This window comes from Oscarella lobularis, chromosome 2 (assembly GCF_947507565.1).
Source record: "Oscarella lobularis chromosome 2, ooOscLobu1.1, whole genome shotgun sequence".
Taxonomy (NCBI): Eukaryota; Metazoa; Porifera; class Homoscleromorpha; order Homosclerophorida; family Oscarellidae; genus Oscarella; species Oscarella lobularis.
This window is the reverse complement of record NC_089176.1, coordinates 1527431-1540489: the sequence shown is the minus strand read 5'-3', so window position 1 is coordinate 1540489 and position 13059 is coordinate 1527431. Positions and strand designations below refer to the sequence as shown.

The following is a 13059-nucleotide window of genomic DNA, read 5'->3' as shown; positions in this document are numbered from 1 at the left end:
TCGAAACCCCGTATGCTATGGCCGCTGAGGAAGAAAAATTTCGAAATCCGTCGCCGCCAGCACACGAAACAAGAGAAGAAACTGCAGAAAAGGAAGCAATTGGCGATACGGTCTACTCTAAGCGCTGGATTTTGCGCGTATTGATGCGTCTGGCTCGAGAAGAGGCCGATTCTTCGGACCTCGAAGCCGATCTCGAAGATTCTTTATGCCAGCTGTGGGATTCGGCTACAGATAAAGTGAGAACTACGAAGACGAATCTGTTTTCTTGAAAATTACCGCTGTACAGGACGTCGTAGAGTTTCTGCTCCAGTTCGACGCCATCGAAGTGACTATGAAAGTTATAGACACTACATCGAAGCCGCGTCTAAAGGTATTCAATGACGCGCAAGAGAACGAATGAAAAAAATATCAGTCTTATTACGCCCATGTAGGAAATTTGCGTGGGAATACTAGGCAATATGGCTTGTATTCCTTCGGCGTGCAAAGAAATATCATTAGAAATGTAGGTAGCAAAAGACACGCAGTTTTACGTCATTACAGTTCATCGTCAACTTAATTTATAACTAGTTCTAAATTGACATCGATTTTGGGTTGTGGCGATCCGCCTACTCTACTTGAAGCAATTAGGTCATAACGTTTATTTAATTAAGTTTGGCTAATTTTTCAGCAACACTCATTATAGATTGTTTCGTACGTGTTTGTACGATAAAGAAGTTGGTTCGCGTTGGCTAAGCGAGCTACAAAATCGTCAAAATCAGGATCATTTGCTCTTCATATTGGAGAGTTCGTTAAATGGTATGTATATTGATTACAATGTAAAGTGCAGAACATCAATTGTTAGTTGAACTCTTGGTTGCTTGTGGCAACCTAATAAATGACGGCTTCGACATGGACGACTCTCTCGTGGATAGCATGGCTAATCACGAGCAATGTATCAGAGCCATGTGCGAAGCCCTCACACAAGTCAGGTATCCCTTGCCTAGACATGCGACACGAGTTTTGTGAAAACCTTTTCAGTAGGGAATCTGACCATTCGCGTGCTGGGATTTTTGTCACAATGCTACACTTTTTAACAACAACAGAAACTAGCGTGAAGGCGATAAGTAATAAATACTACTAACTTTCAAGTTTATGCGTCACTGTTCAATGGTTTCTATAGCTGACTCGTCGAGCTTAGTTTTGCCTATTGTATCGGACTATGTGACAAGCGTGTCGTCACAAATCGAGATTGAAGAGATTGAAGCCGACTTATCAGCTGCGTCATCTCTTCTTCAAGTCCTGCTCTCCTTTCCATTAGTGAAGAGGGAAAAAATTAATTCTCACCTAATAGAATCCCTGAGAATGATAGCAAAATTCGTCAAGCCAAAATTCAAAGATTCAATAACGGAAACAGTGCAGCTTCTCCTTGAGAAAAAACAAAACTGACGGAAGACCTTATAAAATGCATAACGATATTAGCAGTCACGTTTCCTATTGCATCATTTTGAACTTTTGACATGGTTTCTTGAAACCAATTCAAAGTAAATTTCCGGAAACGGAAAATTCGCTCACTTAATAAATAAATTAATTAGTTAAAATATCTTTTAATTGATGTACGTACGGTACATACAAGGAGCGCGCCACCGTTCTGCTAAGGAATCTGAAGCCGCAAAACCCGTTCTGATGCCGCTACGAAACAAACCACGTTAGCGTCATCCACGCCGACTCCTTTTCTGACTTGTCGTTGAACCTAACAACAGGAGAACGAATCTCAATTTGCATATGCACGTGATACAGACTACAGCAGACATTCCAGAACTCGAGCTGGTAAGAAGTCACTTACTAAAAAGCTCGTGCAATTTGGAACTGAATTCCTTGACAAGATCGGGCTGCGATTCAGCAATATTCACGTTCTCGTAGGCGTCAAAGTCATTCTCCGTATCGCCCTGGTGATCGTACAGCTCAACTCCAATATTCTCCGACCATTCCGGTCTCAGCTCGGTCCCATTCCATCGCACCCACTCTGTATATCGATACCGATCCGTACGCATGCTATACCCCATAAAATCAAACCGCGTGCGATTGATACTAAGACACTTATTGGGAAACGCGTCCGGATTGGGATTGCATCTCGGATACTGCGAAAGCGCGACATCTTTCACCGTCCCGTTGGGATTCCTAAACAAAGGAGCCAAAGAAACGCCATCGAGATTCTCCCCACTCGCCGGCGGCAGACCGGCCAATTCGACGAGAGTCGGATAGACGTCGACGAGTTCGACGAGCGCCGACGTTCTCCGTCCCGTCGATTCGCTCATCCACGGCGCGCGGACAATGAGCGGCACGCGCGTACCGAGTTCGAAATTCGTCGACTTGCACCATTCGTTGTGCTCGCCCAACTGGTAGCCGTGATCGGAATGAAAAGCGACGACCGTGTCGTTCTTCAATCCCAATCGATCCAACTCGTCGAGCAGACGACCGACGAGCGAATCCATGTAGGACGTCGCCGCGTAGTATTGCCGTCGCATTTCGCGCTGGAGATCGACGGGGAAGGGATGCGTGATATTGTAGTCGTACTTTGCCAAGTCCTCGTTCTTATTCAGTGTCAGATGAAAGGCGACGGGCGGCATTCCCTCCGGCACTAGACGATGAATCGCCGGGACGATTTGATCAGCTGACGGATAGGCGTTGAGAAAATCTTTGGGATAGCGCCAAGGCAGGTGGGGCTTGTGTATGCCCAGGCCGAGAAAGAATGGAATTTTCGCTTCGGCGGCGTGGCGAAGTCGCGCCACAATGACGTCAGTCGAATTGACGTCACAAAACGTGTTATTTTTACGCGGCAATGGACACCACGTGGTTCGATTAGGGCATCCGCGAACGGGCGGGAAAACGTAGGGAAATTTGTCGAGATCTGACCAAGATGGCGGATCGTTGTTCGGCGGAAGGCCCGGGTGATACAGTTTTCCGGCTCCCGATGTGAAATAGCCGTGGTTCTTGAAGTACTGAGGCATCGAAGTCCAGTTGAGACCGATGTTCGGCTCGCGAAAGTGATCCTTGAAATTCCACGCTTTCGTCGTGTCGGGACGGCGGCCCGTCATGAACGAATTGCGCGAAGGACCGCAGACGGCCTGCTGGCAGTAGGCTCGCTCGAAAACGAGCGATTCTTCGGCGAGTTTATCGATGTTCGGCGTGAGGATGTTCTGCTGATCGTAGGCGCCCAAGCCTGGACGTAGATCGTCGATGACGAAGTAGAGAACATTTTTGGATGCCTCGACCGACATCGCTGACGCAGCGAGAACGAAGAAAGCGAGGAAAACAACTCCCATCTTCTGAGTTTCACACGTGATTGTTCTCAACGTCAGCTGCACGTGCATGCTACTGCGCTGTAACCCGCTGGAAAAAAAGAATTTTCAGTTGTAGGCAATTTCTAATCGGCCACAGGCAACCTGATGTACCATAAAGAATTTCTAATAATTAACATTTATCATAAGAAAGTGACGTAAACCTATGATATGGCCCCTTCAAAAACAGTCTAATGCCCACACATGAAGCTGATGGTCGTAAAACGAGCACGTTGCTACCAACCCACTCCCCTCCGCCCTGGAGTCAGTCCAATCCACCTGACTCCAATCAGCGCCATAAGCCAACGACTTATGCTCGTTATAAGAAGCAACAACGTGCAGCGAAGAAGCATCTCTATCACGCGCGAAATCAATAACCTGAAACCCGTTGTGCATACAGGCGGCAAGGAGACGACCTTCCTTCCTGGGATGCCACTTTAGTCTCCACACGCCGCCTCCCACTTCGACTCGACCAACGGGCCGTGCCATGTGCCGTTCGTCCCAAACTAACACACTTTCGTCATAACTGCAAGAGATCATGAATAATACATTTTATCCAGACACGAAGAGTAGTTGCCTTCCAGTTGCCACGCAGTGAACTCCTTTGTCACTGCTTCTTATACTGCAGACGCCCATTTGATGTCTAAGAGTACAGAATTGGTCAAAAAAAATTACTGCATGTTACGTACTCTTGAGAAATTTTCTGTGGCCGTGACGTGTCCCGAATATCCCAGCATTTGAATGAGCAATCATCGCCACCTAAAATGAGCTCCGAGGTAACGTGAACCAAGACGTGTTGCACATGGGGTATTGTTTACCGGTATAAATTACATTTGTGTCCGTTTGACTATAAGCTGATATCCACGCTTCGTAGCCATGTCCTGTCCAGCTATCAGCTGGCACCAGAACCCCATCGACAAAGCGCAAAACGGAAATTTTTCCCAGAGAATCACTAACAACTAAACAAAACCTAAAGCATATGATCTATGAAAGAAAACAATCAAGGAGAGCGGCGCATGGACCTTTCATCGGCAGTAGCCCAGTCTAATGACAAGCACAACCCATCAGATATACGATGATCACACACCAATTCCAGACGAACGTCATTCTCCTGCAAAAATATATAACAAGAAACCCTAAACGGAATGCAGCTGCATAAATCAACCCCATCTTTGACGTCATAAATTCCAATTCGACCATCGGAGAAAGCAATGGCTAAGCAGATTTTCCCAAAGGCTGTAACAGGACACCTTAATTAAAAAGCCACTAATAGCATTCAATGCCTAATAATTCTGCTGCCGTGTCATTCACCACTTCATGTCGAGGATTCCACAGGAATCGATGCGGTGAATTCTAGAGATCGTTACAGATCGATGCTCAGGAGCGTCCAATTCAGACACTTGGGCTCTGTACAGAGAGACGTGGCCTATACGAATGTTCGCTGCGCTATCGACGTTTTCCGGTCGAAGTTGATACGTAGCACACGCCAAAAGATTGGAATGCGGCTCGACCAAACACCACTCAACAGAATCGGCTGTGTATTCTGTATCAACGACGAAGAGTGTTCTTGTTCTGCAAGTAGCCATGTCATATCCGGGACACAGCGAGCTGAGAATACATACAAATTGTTGACTTTTTTCATTCGATGCCTCTGTATAAAGAATTTACAGCTTGTGACTTGACTGCAATTCTTCAACTTTGATAAAAAAACAAATTTGTGAAGTCTGCCTAAAATGCCATTGCACCAAATTTGTGAGCAAAAATGCCAATGTGCTGATATCTTTAACACTGCAGGCTTGAGAATTAAACCCTACAGACTCGCGCTAAAAGCTACAAAAAGAGACTTACCACCCACAAAACCTTTGATACGCGTGAGGATGTCACAATCTACAAAATAAATAAAGTTCACTAAAAACAATCAGGTGACGAGGTTAGAAATCTAAGCCCCAGAAAAAATCATCCCCACGTTCAACTCAGTTCTGATTCTACGACCGGCGGAGGAGGCAGCTTTCCAAACAACGCTTCAATTGCAATTGCAACGGAAAGAAGCCTGTCATCGTGGTCAGGCAATCCATCCAATTCCAATCCAACAGGCAGCCCTTGAGACGTTAACCCAATAGGAATGCTGATCCCGGGAAGACCGGCAGATGCTCCTGGATCCGTATTCTTTATGTACGAAGGAAAAGTCGGCACGCTTCTGCCTCTATGAACGACATTCTCTACACTTCCTTCGATTTTGCTCGCCGGAAGAATCGTCGTAGGAAAAACGAGGGCATCGACGTTGTGCTGCTTGAAATATTCTTTGTAGAACTCGACCAATGCAGGCCTGTGTACGCTAAGCGCTTCGTCATACATTTCTTTAGTCACGCCACTGCAATCTTTCAGGATCGATTGGAAAACCGCGCAAACGTCCGGGCTGGCACATTGTCCAGCCAAATCGGCGAAAGTGACGTCGGAGCAATACTGCTTGAGATACGATTCGACCGTGGGTCGAGTTTCGTAGTGCACAATGCTGAAACCTTTAGAATGCACCTCGCGAAACCTTTCGTCTAACTCGGCCTCCACAATTGTGACGCCGGCCTTTGAAATCTTCTCTATCGCCGCTTCGAACACGCGTTCGGTTTCTGGGTCAAGATCGGAGAGAAGCGCTTTCTTTGCTAGGCCTAATCTTATATTCTCCAATGGCTTTGAATCTTTTACCTCTGGTCTCTCTGACATGACGCTATCAAGCAAAGTGATATGTTTCATTTCGAGAGCCATTGGTCCAAGAGTGTCTCTCGTCACAGAGATCGGAGTCGTACCCTGAACTGAATAGCGATTCAAACTCGGTCTAAAGCCAATGACTCCACAGAGAGAAGAAGGAAGACGAACGGAGCCTCCGGTATCCCCGCCAATCGCAACGGGGACGATTCGAGCCGAAACAGCCGCCGCCGATCCACCGCTACTTCCCCCAGCGAATCTCTCCACGTCATAAGGATTCCTTACTGGACCAAACAAGGAGTTATTACTGGTAATACCGAAACCCAGTTCGTGGAGATTGGTTGTTCCGAGAATTTCAGCTCCCTCGGCTTTGAGAAGTTTGACGACGGGGCAATCTTCAGTTGGGACGAAGTTCCTAAGAGCGGGAGTCCCAGCAGTGTTTGGAATGCCTGCAACGTGAATGGTGTTTTTCACTGCAACCACCATCCCTGCCAGTCTTCCTTCAGCCTTATTGTGCTCACAAGACACGTGAGCTTCGTTGAGAGATATGAAGGCATTCAGAGAGGAAAGTTGCTTTGCTCGATGAAGACACTTTTGAAAGTTGTTCGACATCTTTTGCAGCTGCGTTCTACAATAAAAAGCAATTAATTTTTCGTCGTGGACATAAGACTCGTGTCTGTCCACGGCTAGGTACGCGGACAAACCAAAGAGCAGTTCGTGGGCCCGATTCGTGGGCCGCGCGTGGATGGGAGGCACGGTTGCGCTTAGTCATTTCGCTAACAATCGTGAATGCGATAGAACTAGCACCTTTCGGCCGTCAGAGCCACGGATCGTACTGCAGGAAAGAAAGCTGAACGACTTGTGAACGTGCGCAGACGACCCCGATCCTGAGCAATACATTTATTATTTATCCGGCGCTTCTTTTTCGGAGAATATAGTGAGAAGATCCGTAAATAATTGAGCTGCGTTCTAGAAATATTTATCCATTTGCTCACACCAGTATAAAAGAGTCAGAGGACCGAAAGTAAAAAAGTTTGGAGACTAACGAACAACTTGCATGGCGATCGCCTTATTTCAGCGCTTCAGCCGCGGCCCTAAGCCACAACGAAACAGCTACAGCGCCTGGATCCGGAACTTTGAGATCTCCTGCTTTCACGTAGCTTGATCTACCAGCTTTTGCCGTCATTTCGATGGTCTTCTGAGCACCCAACTCTGCTTCCTGCAAAAGAAGATAGAATGAGTACTTCTGCACTCTACTAGTGCGAGTATACCTTGGCCGCAGCGTCAATGACGTCAGCAAACGTTGCAGCAAGGCTGCGCATAGAAGCACAAGCAGGAATCATAGCATCGAGCTAAAGAAACATAACTAAAACAGGAACAATTCTTCAGACAAAATGCCATTTCTACCATAGTGCAGTCTCCTGCCTTAGCACCGCCATGTCTAGCACAGAAAATGATTAGAAAGAGTAAGGTTAATACTTTTCAAGTCTAAACTGACGTCATCACTGCCTCAATTCCGCTTTCAAACGCTTTCTGAAAAGTAGAGATCGCGACTTCAGAAACCAATTCTCTAGCAGCCGCAGTTAGGAAGATGCTGTATACCTTAGATAAAAATATATTGGAATACTGAATGCAATAGCTACAAGCCTCTCGTACTGCTCCTGACGTGCCTCCCATGTTCGACTCTAACAATTTCGCCAACGTGTCCAGGCAGTCAGATGGACAGTCGCAGTGCAGGGTCTGATTATCAAGAGCTTCCTGTACGGCCATGGCTCCCTGCCTGTGGGTGCTACCACAGTCACCGTCACCAACACCCCTGTCCAATTCGTTTAATTTGGACTCGTTTTCTATGAGTGCGACGGAAATAGATCTGAGCACAATTGCCAAGGTCTTCGCTAAAAATAATATATAGATTAGATAAAAATACATTTGACAAAGAAATTTAGAACCGTCTGCAGATGATATCGTCGCTGCTCCAGAATTTCCCGTTGATGCCTGCAAAGCGTGCTTTTCAAATACGTTGGGCTTGACCCAAAGCTGATCCAAGTCGCATTGAGGAGTCAGCACAGACAAACGCCAAGCCGGAGCGTCAGTAGGATAATCTGCAGTTTGAATATGAAAACAAAGTCATTGGATTGTGTGCATGTTTTTTTACCAAGGCACTGGAGACGGGTGTCGTCGACGTGTAGAATGCTCAGGGAAACTCCAGCCATTTCAAGTGACGTCGTAAACGTTCCAACGTAGCAACGCTCAACCTTGACGTCTTTGTTCTTCGCTGAACATAGAACACGCTCGTGATTTCTCGCGGAGAAGACACTTTCTCACTCAAATACAGAACGGCGGCTCTTGCCACAATTGACATTTCCAGAACAGACGTTCCTCCTAGGTTATTTACAATCAGAGCTATACGATCTCCTACAAAATCATTTATTATTATTAAATTAATACAGGTAAGAGAGGAAATCAAACCCGGGCAAAGTTTCAAGTAGCAGCCTTCATCATAGGATTTCAGCATGTGCTCAATCATAATAGACACAATTTCGTCAGCTTTCTTTATCTAAGATAAAATATATGTCGTCAATAAAATTATAAATAAAAGATTTTTGTACTCTGCATCTTTCAACGCCAGCCTCCCCATGCATGCCTGCATAGATATTTCTGAATTTACAACTCAATAGGCGTTTGAACTCACAACTGACCTAAACCCAATTCCATTTCATTGGAGCCTAAAGTAAATGACGGTGGGCGTCCAGGCACGCTGCAAGAAGACAAACTGACGGCTATTGTGCCTAAAGGGAGATGCCATTTTGGTAAGTCAAATACACGATGTCACGTTGACGATTAGTGGCAACGGCCATAAGAAAATTAAATCAGCGTCCAAATACGTAGTGCATATTGCCTGGGCCACTGACAAAATGAGATAACATAACCAACCCATGTCTCTTGTAGCATTCCTTGCAGCTGCAGCCACCTCCTTCAAGGAACGTCCTTGATCAGCAAGAGCACCGGCGATCTAAAAAAAACAGATGTCAAATTTTTAATCAAAACCAAATCAAAAACCTTGTTCACGAAAACAGTTCCGCAGAGACCTCGCCTCCCGGCGGATTTCCCTCCCATAGGCAAAGCGCAGTCGTCGTCGACGATGACCACTTCGACGTCGATTCCGCGAGCTTTCGCTCGTTCGGCAGCCAAGCCGAAATTCAGTCGATCGCCCGTGTAATTCATCACGATGATCAGGACGCCGGACGACGTGCGCGAGCCGAGCTCGACGATCGCCGCGTAGATGTCGCGTGGCGGCGGCGACGTGAAGACCAAGCCGGGAACGACGGCGGAGAGCATTGCGCGGCCCATGTAGCCGACGTGAGCCGGCTCGTGGCCGCTGCCGCCGCCGCAGAGGAGAGCGACTTTGTTTTCGTCGGAGAAATCGCGTCGTATGACGGCGCGCGTGCCGTCGAGGCGAACGAGGGTCGGATTGCAGATGAGGAAGCCGTCGATCGCCTCCTCGACGGCATTGTCCGGATCGTTGACAAGCTTTTTTGTTGCCATTTTTTGAATCACGTGATTAGATTACATCGCATTCCATATGACATCAAAAAGCGCAGCTAAAATATAAAAAAATAAGAGCGGCTCAGCGAGTACTTGCCTTATCCGATTTTAACGGAATAAAATGTGCTCTGAGAGGTGATGACTAGCTGAGTTGGTCGTCCTGCATCGTCGGGAGCGAAAGGCACAATCTGAGTGAATATTCTATCTCCGTTCACGCTGGAAGCAAGCGACGTCAGTATGGGCTGACCGTCTTGACGCGCTCCAAGCACAGCAACGGTATCGACAATCGTCGTCGTTGACAAGGAACCTGTGATGAGCTCCACACCAAATACAAAAGTAGGCGTTGCAAACGACTCATTCATCGGCAGCGCAGTCATAACGGGAGACGTAATCCAGACGTAGTCTCGGCGATTCGTCAGACCAAAGGGAACGTCTAAATTCACGTAGAACAACACGGCACCCGACAAGCGACATAAGATATAGATTTGGCCACTGATTGGGCCATCAGAATGAGACGACCCTCCTCTCAGAGCGACGACGACGCCTGAAAGAGGATCCTCGTCGTTCGGATAAAATCCAACCGACTGCACGGAATCATTGAAGGTAACACTCCACAATAGCGTTCCACTGTGACCGTCGTCTCGAACAGCGTGAAGAGTGTGATTGCTCGATGACACGTAGGATCGGTGATAGATCACTCCCTTCTCGTAAACCAGATGCGTGTCCCAACTGTCGCCCGCAGAAGAAGAGAACTCGTGGTACCATATAATGTCAATAGCGCCGTTGCTCAAGCGAAGAGCGTACAGTCGCTTTGTCGTCACGTGTGTTGCGTTCGAAGGCGAAACATACGAATTGCTCGCCGCTCTGACGTAGATGACACCGTTGTCCCCTACAATTGGCGTACCGTGGGGGAAATAGATGTCGTCAAGTCTCTTGCTGGCAAGCATTACCCCATCTGGATAAATAATAAAATGTTGTTTTTGCAATGCTGTGACGCACCTTTGTCAATTGCAACGACGCCGCGGTCCGCTGTTGCGAGCAGAACATCGTCAGGTGTGACTGTATAGCCATCATCCAATGGAGTCTCTGTTATGTGATAGGGAGAATGACGGATGGTACCGTTGGAATAAAAAGAAGAAATGGCTGAAAAGTCAAAAGCAAATATCCCCTCAGCCTCCGCATCCTCAATTCCGTAGAAAGCCGGCATAAGAGGATGGGCGTCGCAAGATATCCAGTCAATTTTTCCTTGAGGGTTGAATACGACAATTCCCGGGGTTTGATTTAGAGGCTTGGGTTTCCTAAAAAGGAGCGTACTTAGAATTACGGTCGTGTACCGTCACATGCCAACAAACTATTGCATGCAGTCAACTTTTGATTCCGTCAAAAAATGCTCAGATGATGGTTTCACCCATCCGGGAGCTACCTACGCCTATGGGGACTCCTCATATCAAGGGGCCCTCTCCGTACATGTCGCTGTTGTCAATAACGGCACAGGCAGCTTGATTCTTTGCGGACACGCAGGAAAGAGTGAGAAAGGCATTCGTTTTCCACAGAATGGAGAAGTCTGCAGTGAAAGTAGCGTTGACGAACATGTGGCCGTTTGTTTCGCAGCCATCGACGTTGCATGAAGACGTGTAGGCAAAGGCTGAGTATGCCTGCAGCAGGTTGACAATGTGACACGTGTCACATGACATTGCGTGACGTAGCAAAATGTCTTATACATACGGTACATATCTGGTTTCATACCTTATTTTAATTTTGCTGCTGCAGCTGCTTGATATCTTTTTCGTCCGTCTCACAAACTGCGTTCTACGACAAAATGTCCTGTGTCGCGGATATCACTGTTCAGTCAACGTCTGTTCTAACTACACGGCTAGGTACCGGACGGGACAAACCAAATAACAGTTCGTCGCCCCGATTCGTGGACAGCCCGTAGATAGAACTTCCGAAGACACGGTTGTTCTTAGTCATAGATGGACAGTTGCAGTGCAGGGTCTAATAATCAAGAGCTTCTTGTACAGCTATAGCTCCCTGTCTGTCAGTGTGGGTGCTACCGCTGTCACCGTCGCCAACACCACTGTCCAATTCGTTTAATTTGGACCCGTTTTCTATGAGCGTTCTGGCAATGGAGCTGACTACAGTTTCCAAGGTCTTACCTGTAAATAAAAAAGATGAGATAAAAACATATTTCATGACTATTATACTACCAAGGCACTAGAGACGGGTGTCGTCGACGTGTAGAATGCTCAGGGAAACTCCAGCCATTTCAAGTGACGTCGTAAACGTTCCAACGTAGCAAATTGACTTCTTTGCTGTTCGCTGAACATAGAACACGCTCGATTTCTCACGGAGAAGACAATTTTCACTCAAACACAGAACGGCGGCTCTTGCACGGTTGACATTCGCAATCAGAGCTATACTATCTCCTACAAAACCATTATTACAGCTAAGAGAGAAAATCAAACATGGGCAACGTTTCAAGTAGCTGCCTTCATCATACGATTTCAGCATGTGCTCAATCATAATAGAGACAATTTCCGCAGCTTTCTTTGTCTACAATAAAAGTATGTCGTCAATGAAATTATAAATAAAAGATTTTTGCACTCTGCATCTTTCGACGCCAGCCTTCCCGTGCATGCCTGCGCAGATATCTCAATTTACGACTCAATAGGCGTTTGAACTCACAACTGACCTAAACCCAATTCCATTTCATTGGAGCCTAAAATAAATTACGGTGGGCGTCCTGGCACGCTGCAAGAAGACAAACTGACGGCTATTGTGCATAAAGAGAGGTGCCATTTTGGCAAGTCAAATAAATGATGTCATGTGTGACGATTAGTGGCAACGGCTATAAGAAAATTAAATCAGCGTCCAATTACGTAGTGTTTATTGCCTGGGCCAGTGACAAAATCAAACATAACCGACCCATTTCTCTTGTAGCATTCCTTGCAGCTGCAGCCACCTCCTTCAAGTAAGGTCCTTGATCAGCAAGAGCACCGGCGATCTAAAAAAACGGATGGGGAATTTTTAATCAAGAACCTTGTGAACGAAAACAGTTCCGCAGAGGCCTTGCCTCCCGGCGGATTCCTCTCGTCGACGATGACCACTCCCGCGCTTTTGCTCGTTCGGCAGCCAAGCCGAAATTCAGTCGATCGCCCGTGTAATTCATCACGATGATCAGGACTCCGGACGACGCGCGCGAGCCGAACTCGACGATCGCCGCGCAGATGTCGCGTGGCGGCGGCGACGTGAAGACCAAGCCGGGAACGACGGCGGAGAGCATTGCGCGGCCCATGTAGCCGACGTGAGCCGGCTCGTGGCCGCTGCCGCGCCGCAGAGGAGAGCGACTTTGTTTTCGGCGGAGAAATCGCGTCGTATAACGGCGCGCGTGCCGTTGAGGCGAACGAGAGTCGGATTGCAGATGAGGAGGCCGTCGATCGCCTCCTCGACGGCGTTGTCAGGATCGTTGACGAGCTTTTTCGTTGCCATTTTCTTG

The 13059-nt window shown here is 47.2% G+C and overlaps 5 protein-coding genes across 13 annotated transcripts; 1 reads left to right on the top strand and 4 right to left on the bottom strand.

Annotated features, from left to right (window-relative positions):
• The first annotated feature begins 17 nt into the window (after positions 1-17).
• Positions 18-1543, top strand: LOC136184145 (protein saal1-like). Its single transcript, XM_065970992.1, has 8 exons — positions 18-236; positions 287-370; positions 432-502; positions 568-627; positions 683-795; positions 842-968; positions 1021-1103; positions 1160-1543. The coding sequence occupies exons 1-8, from the start codon at positions 18-20 to the stop codon at positions 1423-1425; spliced, it is 1023 nt and encodes a 340-aa protein (XP_065827064.1). The 3' UTR covers positions 1426-1543.
• LOC136199963 (iduronate 2-sulfatase-like) lies at positions 1030-3306 on the bottom strand. Of its 4 annotated transcripts, none has more exons than XM_065990279.1 (4): positions 1823-3306; positions 1610-1729; positions 1324-1550; positions 1030-1278 (listed from the first exon to the last, which is right to left on the bottom strand). In XM_065990279.1, the coding sequence occupies exons 1-2, from the start codon at positions 3300-3302 to the stop codon at positions 1692-1694; spliced, it is 1518 nt and encodes a 505-aa protein (XP_065846351.1). In that variant the 5' UTR covers positions 3303-3306; the 3' UTR covers positions 1030-1278; positions 1324-1550; positions 1610-1691. The 4 variants fall into 4 exon arrangements, with proteins under 4 accessions (XP_065846351.1, XP_065846352.1, XP_065846353.1 ...); XM_065990280.1 differs by having other exon boundaries at positions 1030-1404; positions 1466-1550; XM_065990281.1 differs by having other exon boundaries at positions 1030-1550; positions 1601-1729.
• A 179-nt stretch (positions 3307-3485) lies between these two features.
• On the bottom strand, positions 3486-4907 carry LOC136199968 (diphthine methyltransferase-like). Its single transcript, XM_065990290.1, has 7 exons — positions 4629-4907; positions 4483-4567; positions 4340-4428; positions 4136-4287; positions 4007-4076; positions 3895-3960; positions 3486-3843 (listed from the first exon to the last, which is right to left on the bottom strand). Exons 1-7 carry the CDS (start codon positions 4901-4903, stop codon positions 3498-3500), a joined length of 1083 nt encoding a protein of 360 aa, XP_065846362.1. The 5' UTR covers positions 4904-4907; the 3' UTR covers positions 3486-3497.
• Positions 4908-5192: 285 nt separating this feature from the next.
• LOC136199967 (indoleacetamide hydrolase-like) lies at positions 5193-6888 on the bottom strand. Of its 2 annotated transcripts, none has more exons than XM_065990288.1 (2): positions 6825-6888; positions 5193-6645 (listed from the first exon to the last, which is right to left on the bottom strand). In XM_065990288.1, the coding sequence occupies exon 2, from the start codon at positions 6627-6629 to the stop codon at positions 5286-5288; it is 1344 nt and encodes a 447-aa protein (XP_065846360.1). In that variant the 5' UTR covers positions 6630-6645; positions 6825-6888; the 3' UTR covers positions 5193-5285. The 2 variants fall into 2 exon arrangements, with proteins under 2 accessions (XP_065846360.1, XP_065846361.1); XM_065990289.1 differs by lacking the exon at positions 6825-6888 and adding an exon at positions 6722-6807.
• A 96-nt stretch (positions 6889-6984) lies between these two features.
• On the bottom strand, positions 6985-13052 carry LOC136199961 (triokinase/FMN cyclase-like). 5 transcript variants are annotated; one of them, XM_065990276.1, is made up of 19 exons: positions 12256-13052; positions 12168-12202; positions 12064-12116; positions 11771-12009; positions 11031-11719; positions 10563-10861; positions 9078-10518; positions 8952-9030; positions 8717-8806; positions 8627-8661; positions 8487-8574; positions 8343-8432; positions 8173-8292; positions 7967-8119; positions 7674-7912; positions 7516-7619; positions 7425-7458; positions 7289-7369; positions 6985-7236 (listed from the first exon to the last, which is right to left on the bottom strand). In XM_065990276.1, exons 7-19 carry the CDS (start codon positions 9561-9563, stop codon positions 7087-7089), a joined length of 1749 nt encoding a protein of 582 aa, XP_065846348.1. In that variant the 5' UTR covers positions 9564-10518; positions 10563-10861; positions 11031-11719; positions 11771-12009; positions 12064-12116; positions 12168-12202; positions 12256-13052; the 3' UTR covers positions 6985-7086. The 5 variants fall into 5 exon arrangements, with proteins under 5 accessions (XP_065846348.1, XP_065846344.1, XP_065846346.1 ...); XM_065990272.1 differs by having other exon boundaries at positions 8343-8574; positions 11031-11558; positions 11618-11719; XM_065990274.1 differs by having other exon boundaries at positions 8343-8574; positions 12256-12411; positions 12489-13052.
• Between the last annotated feature and the right edge of the window lie 7 nt (positions 13053-13059).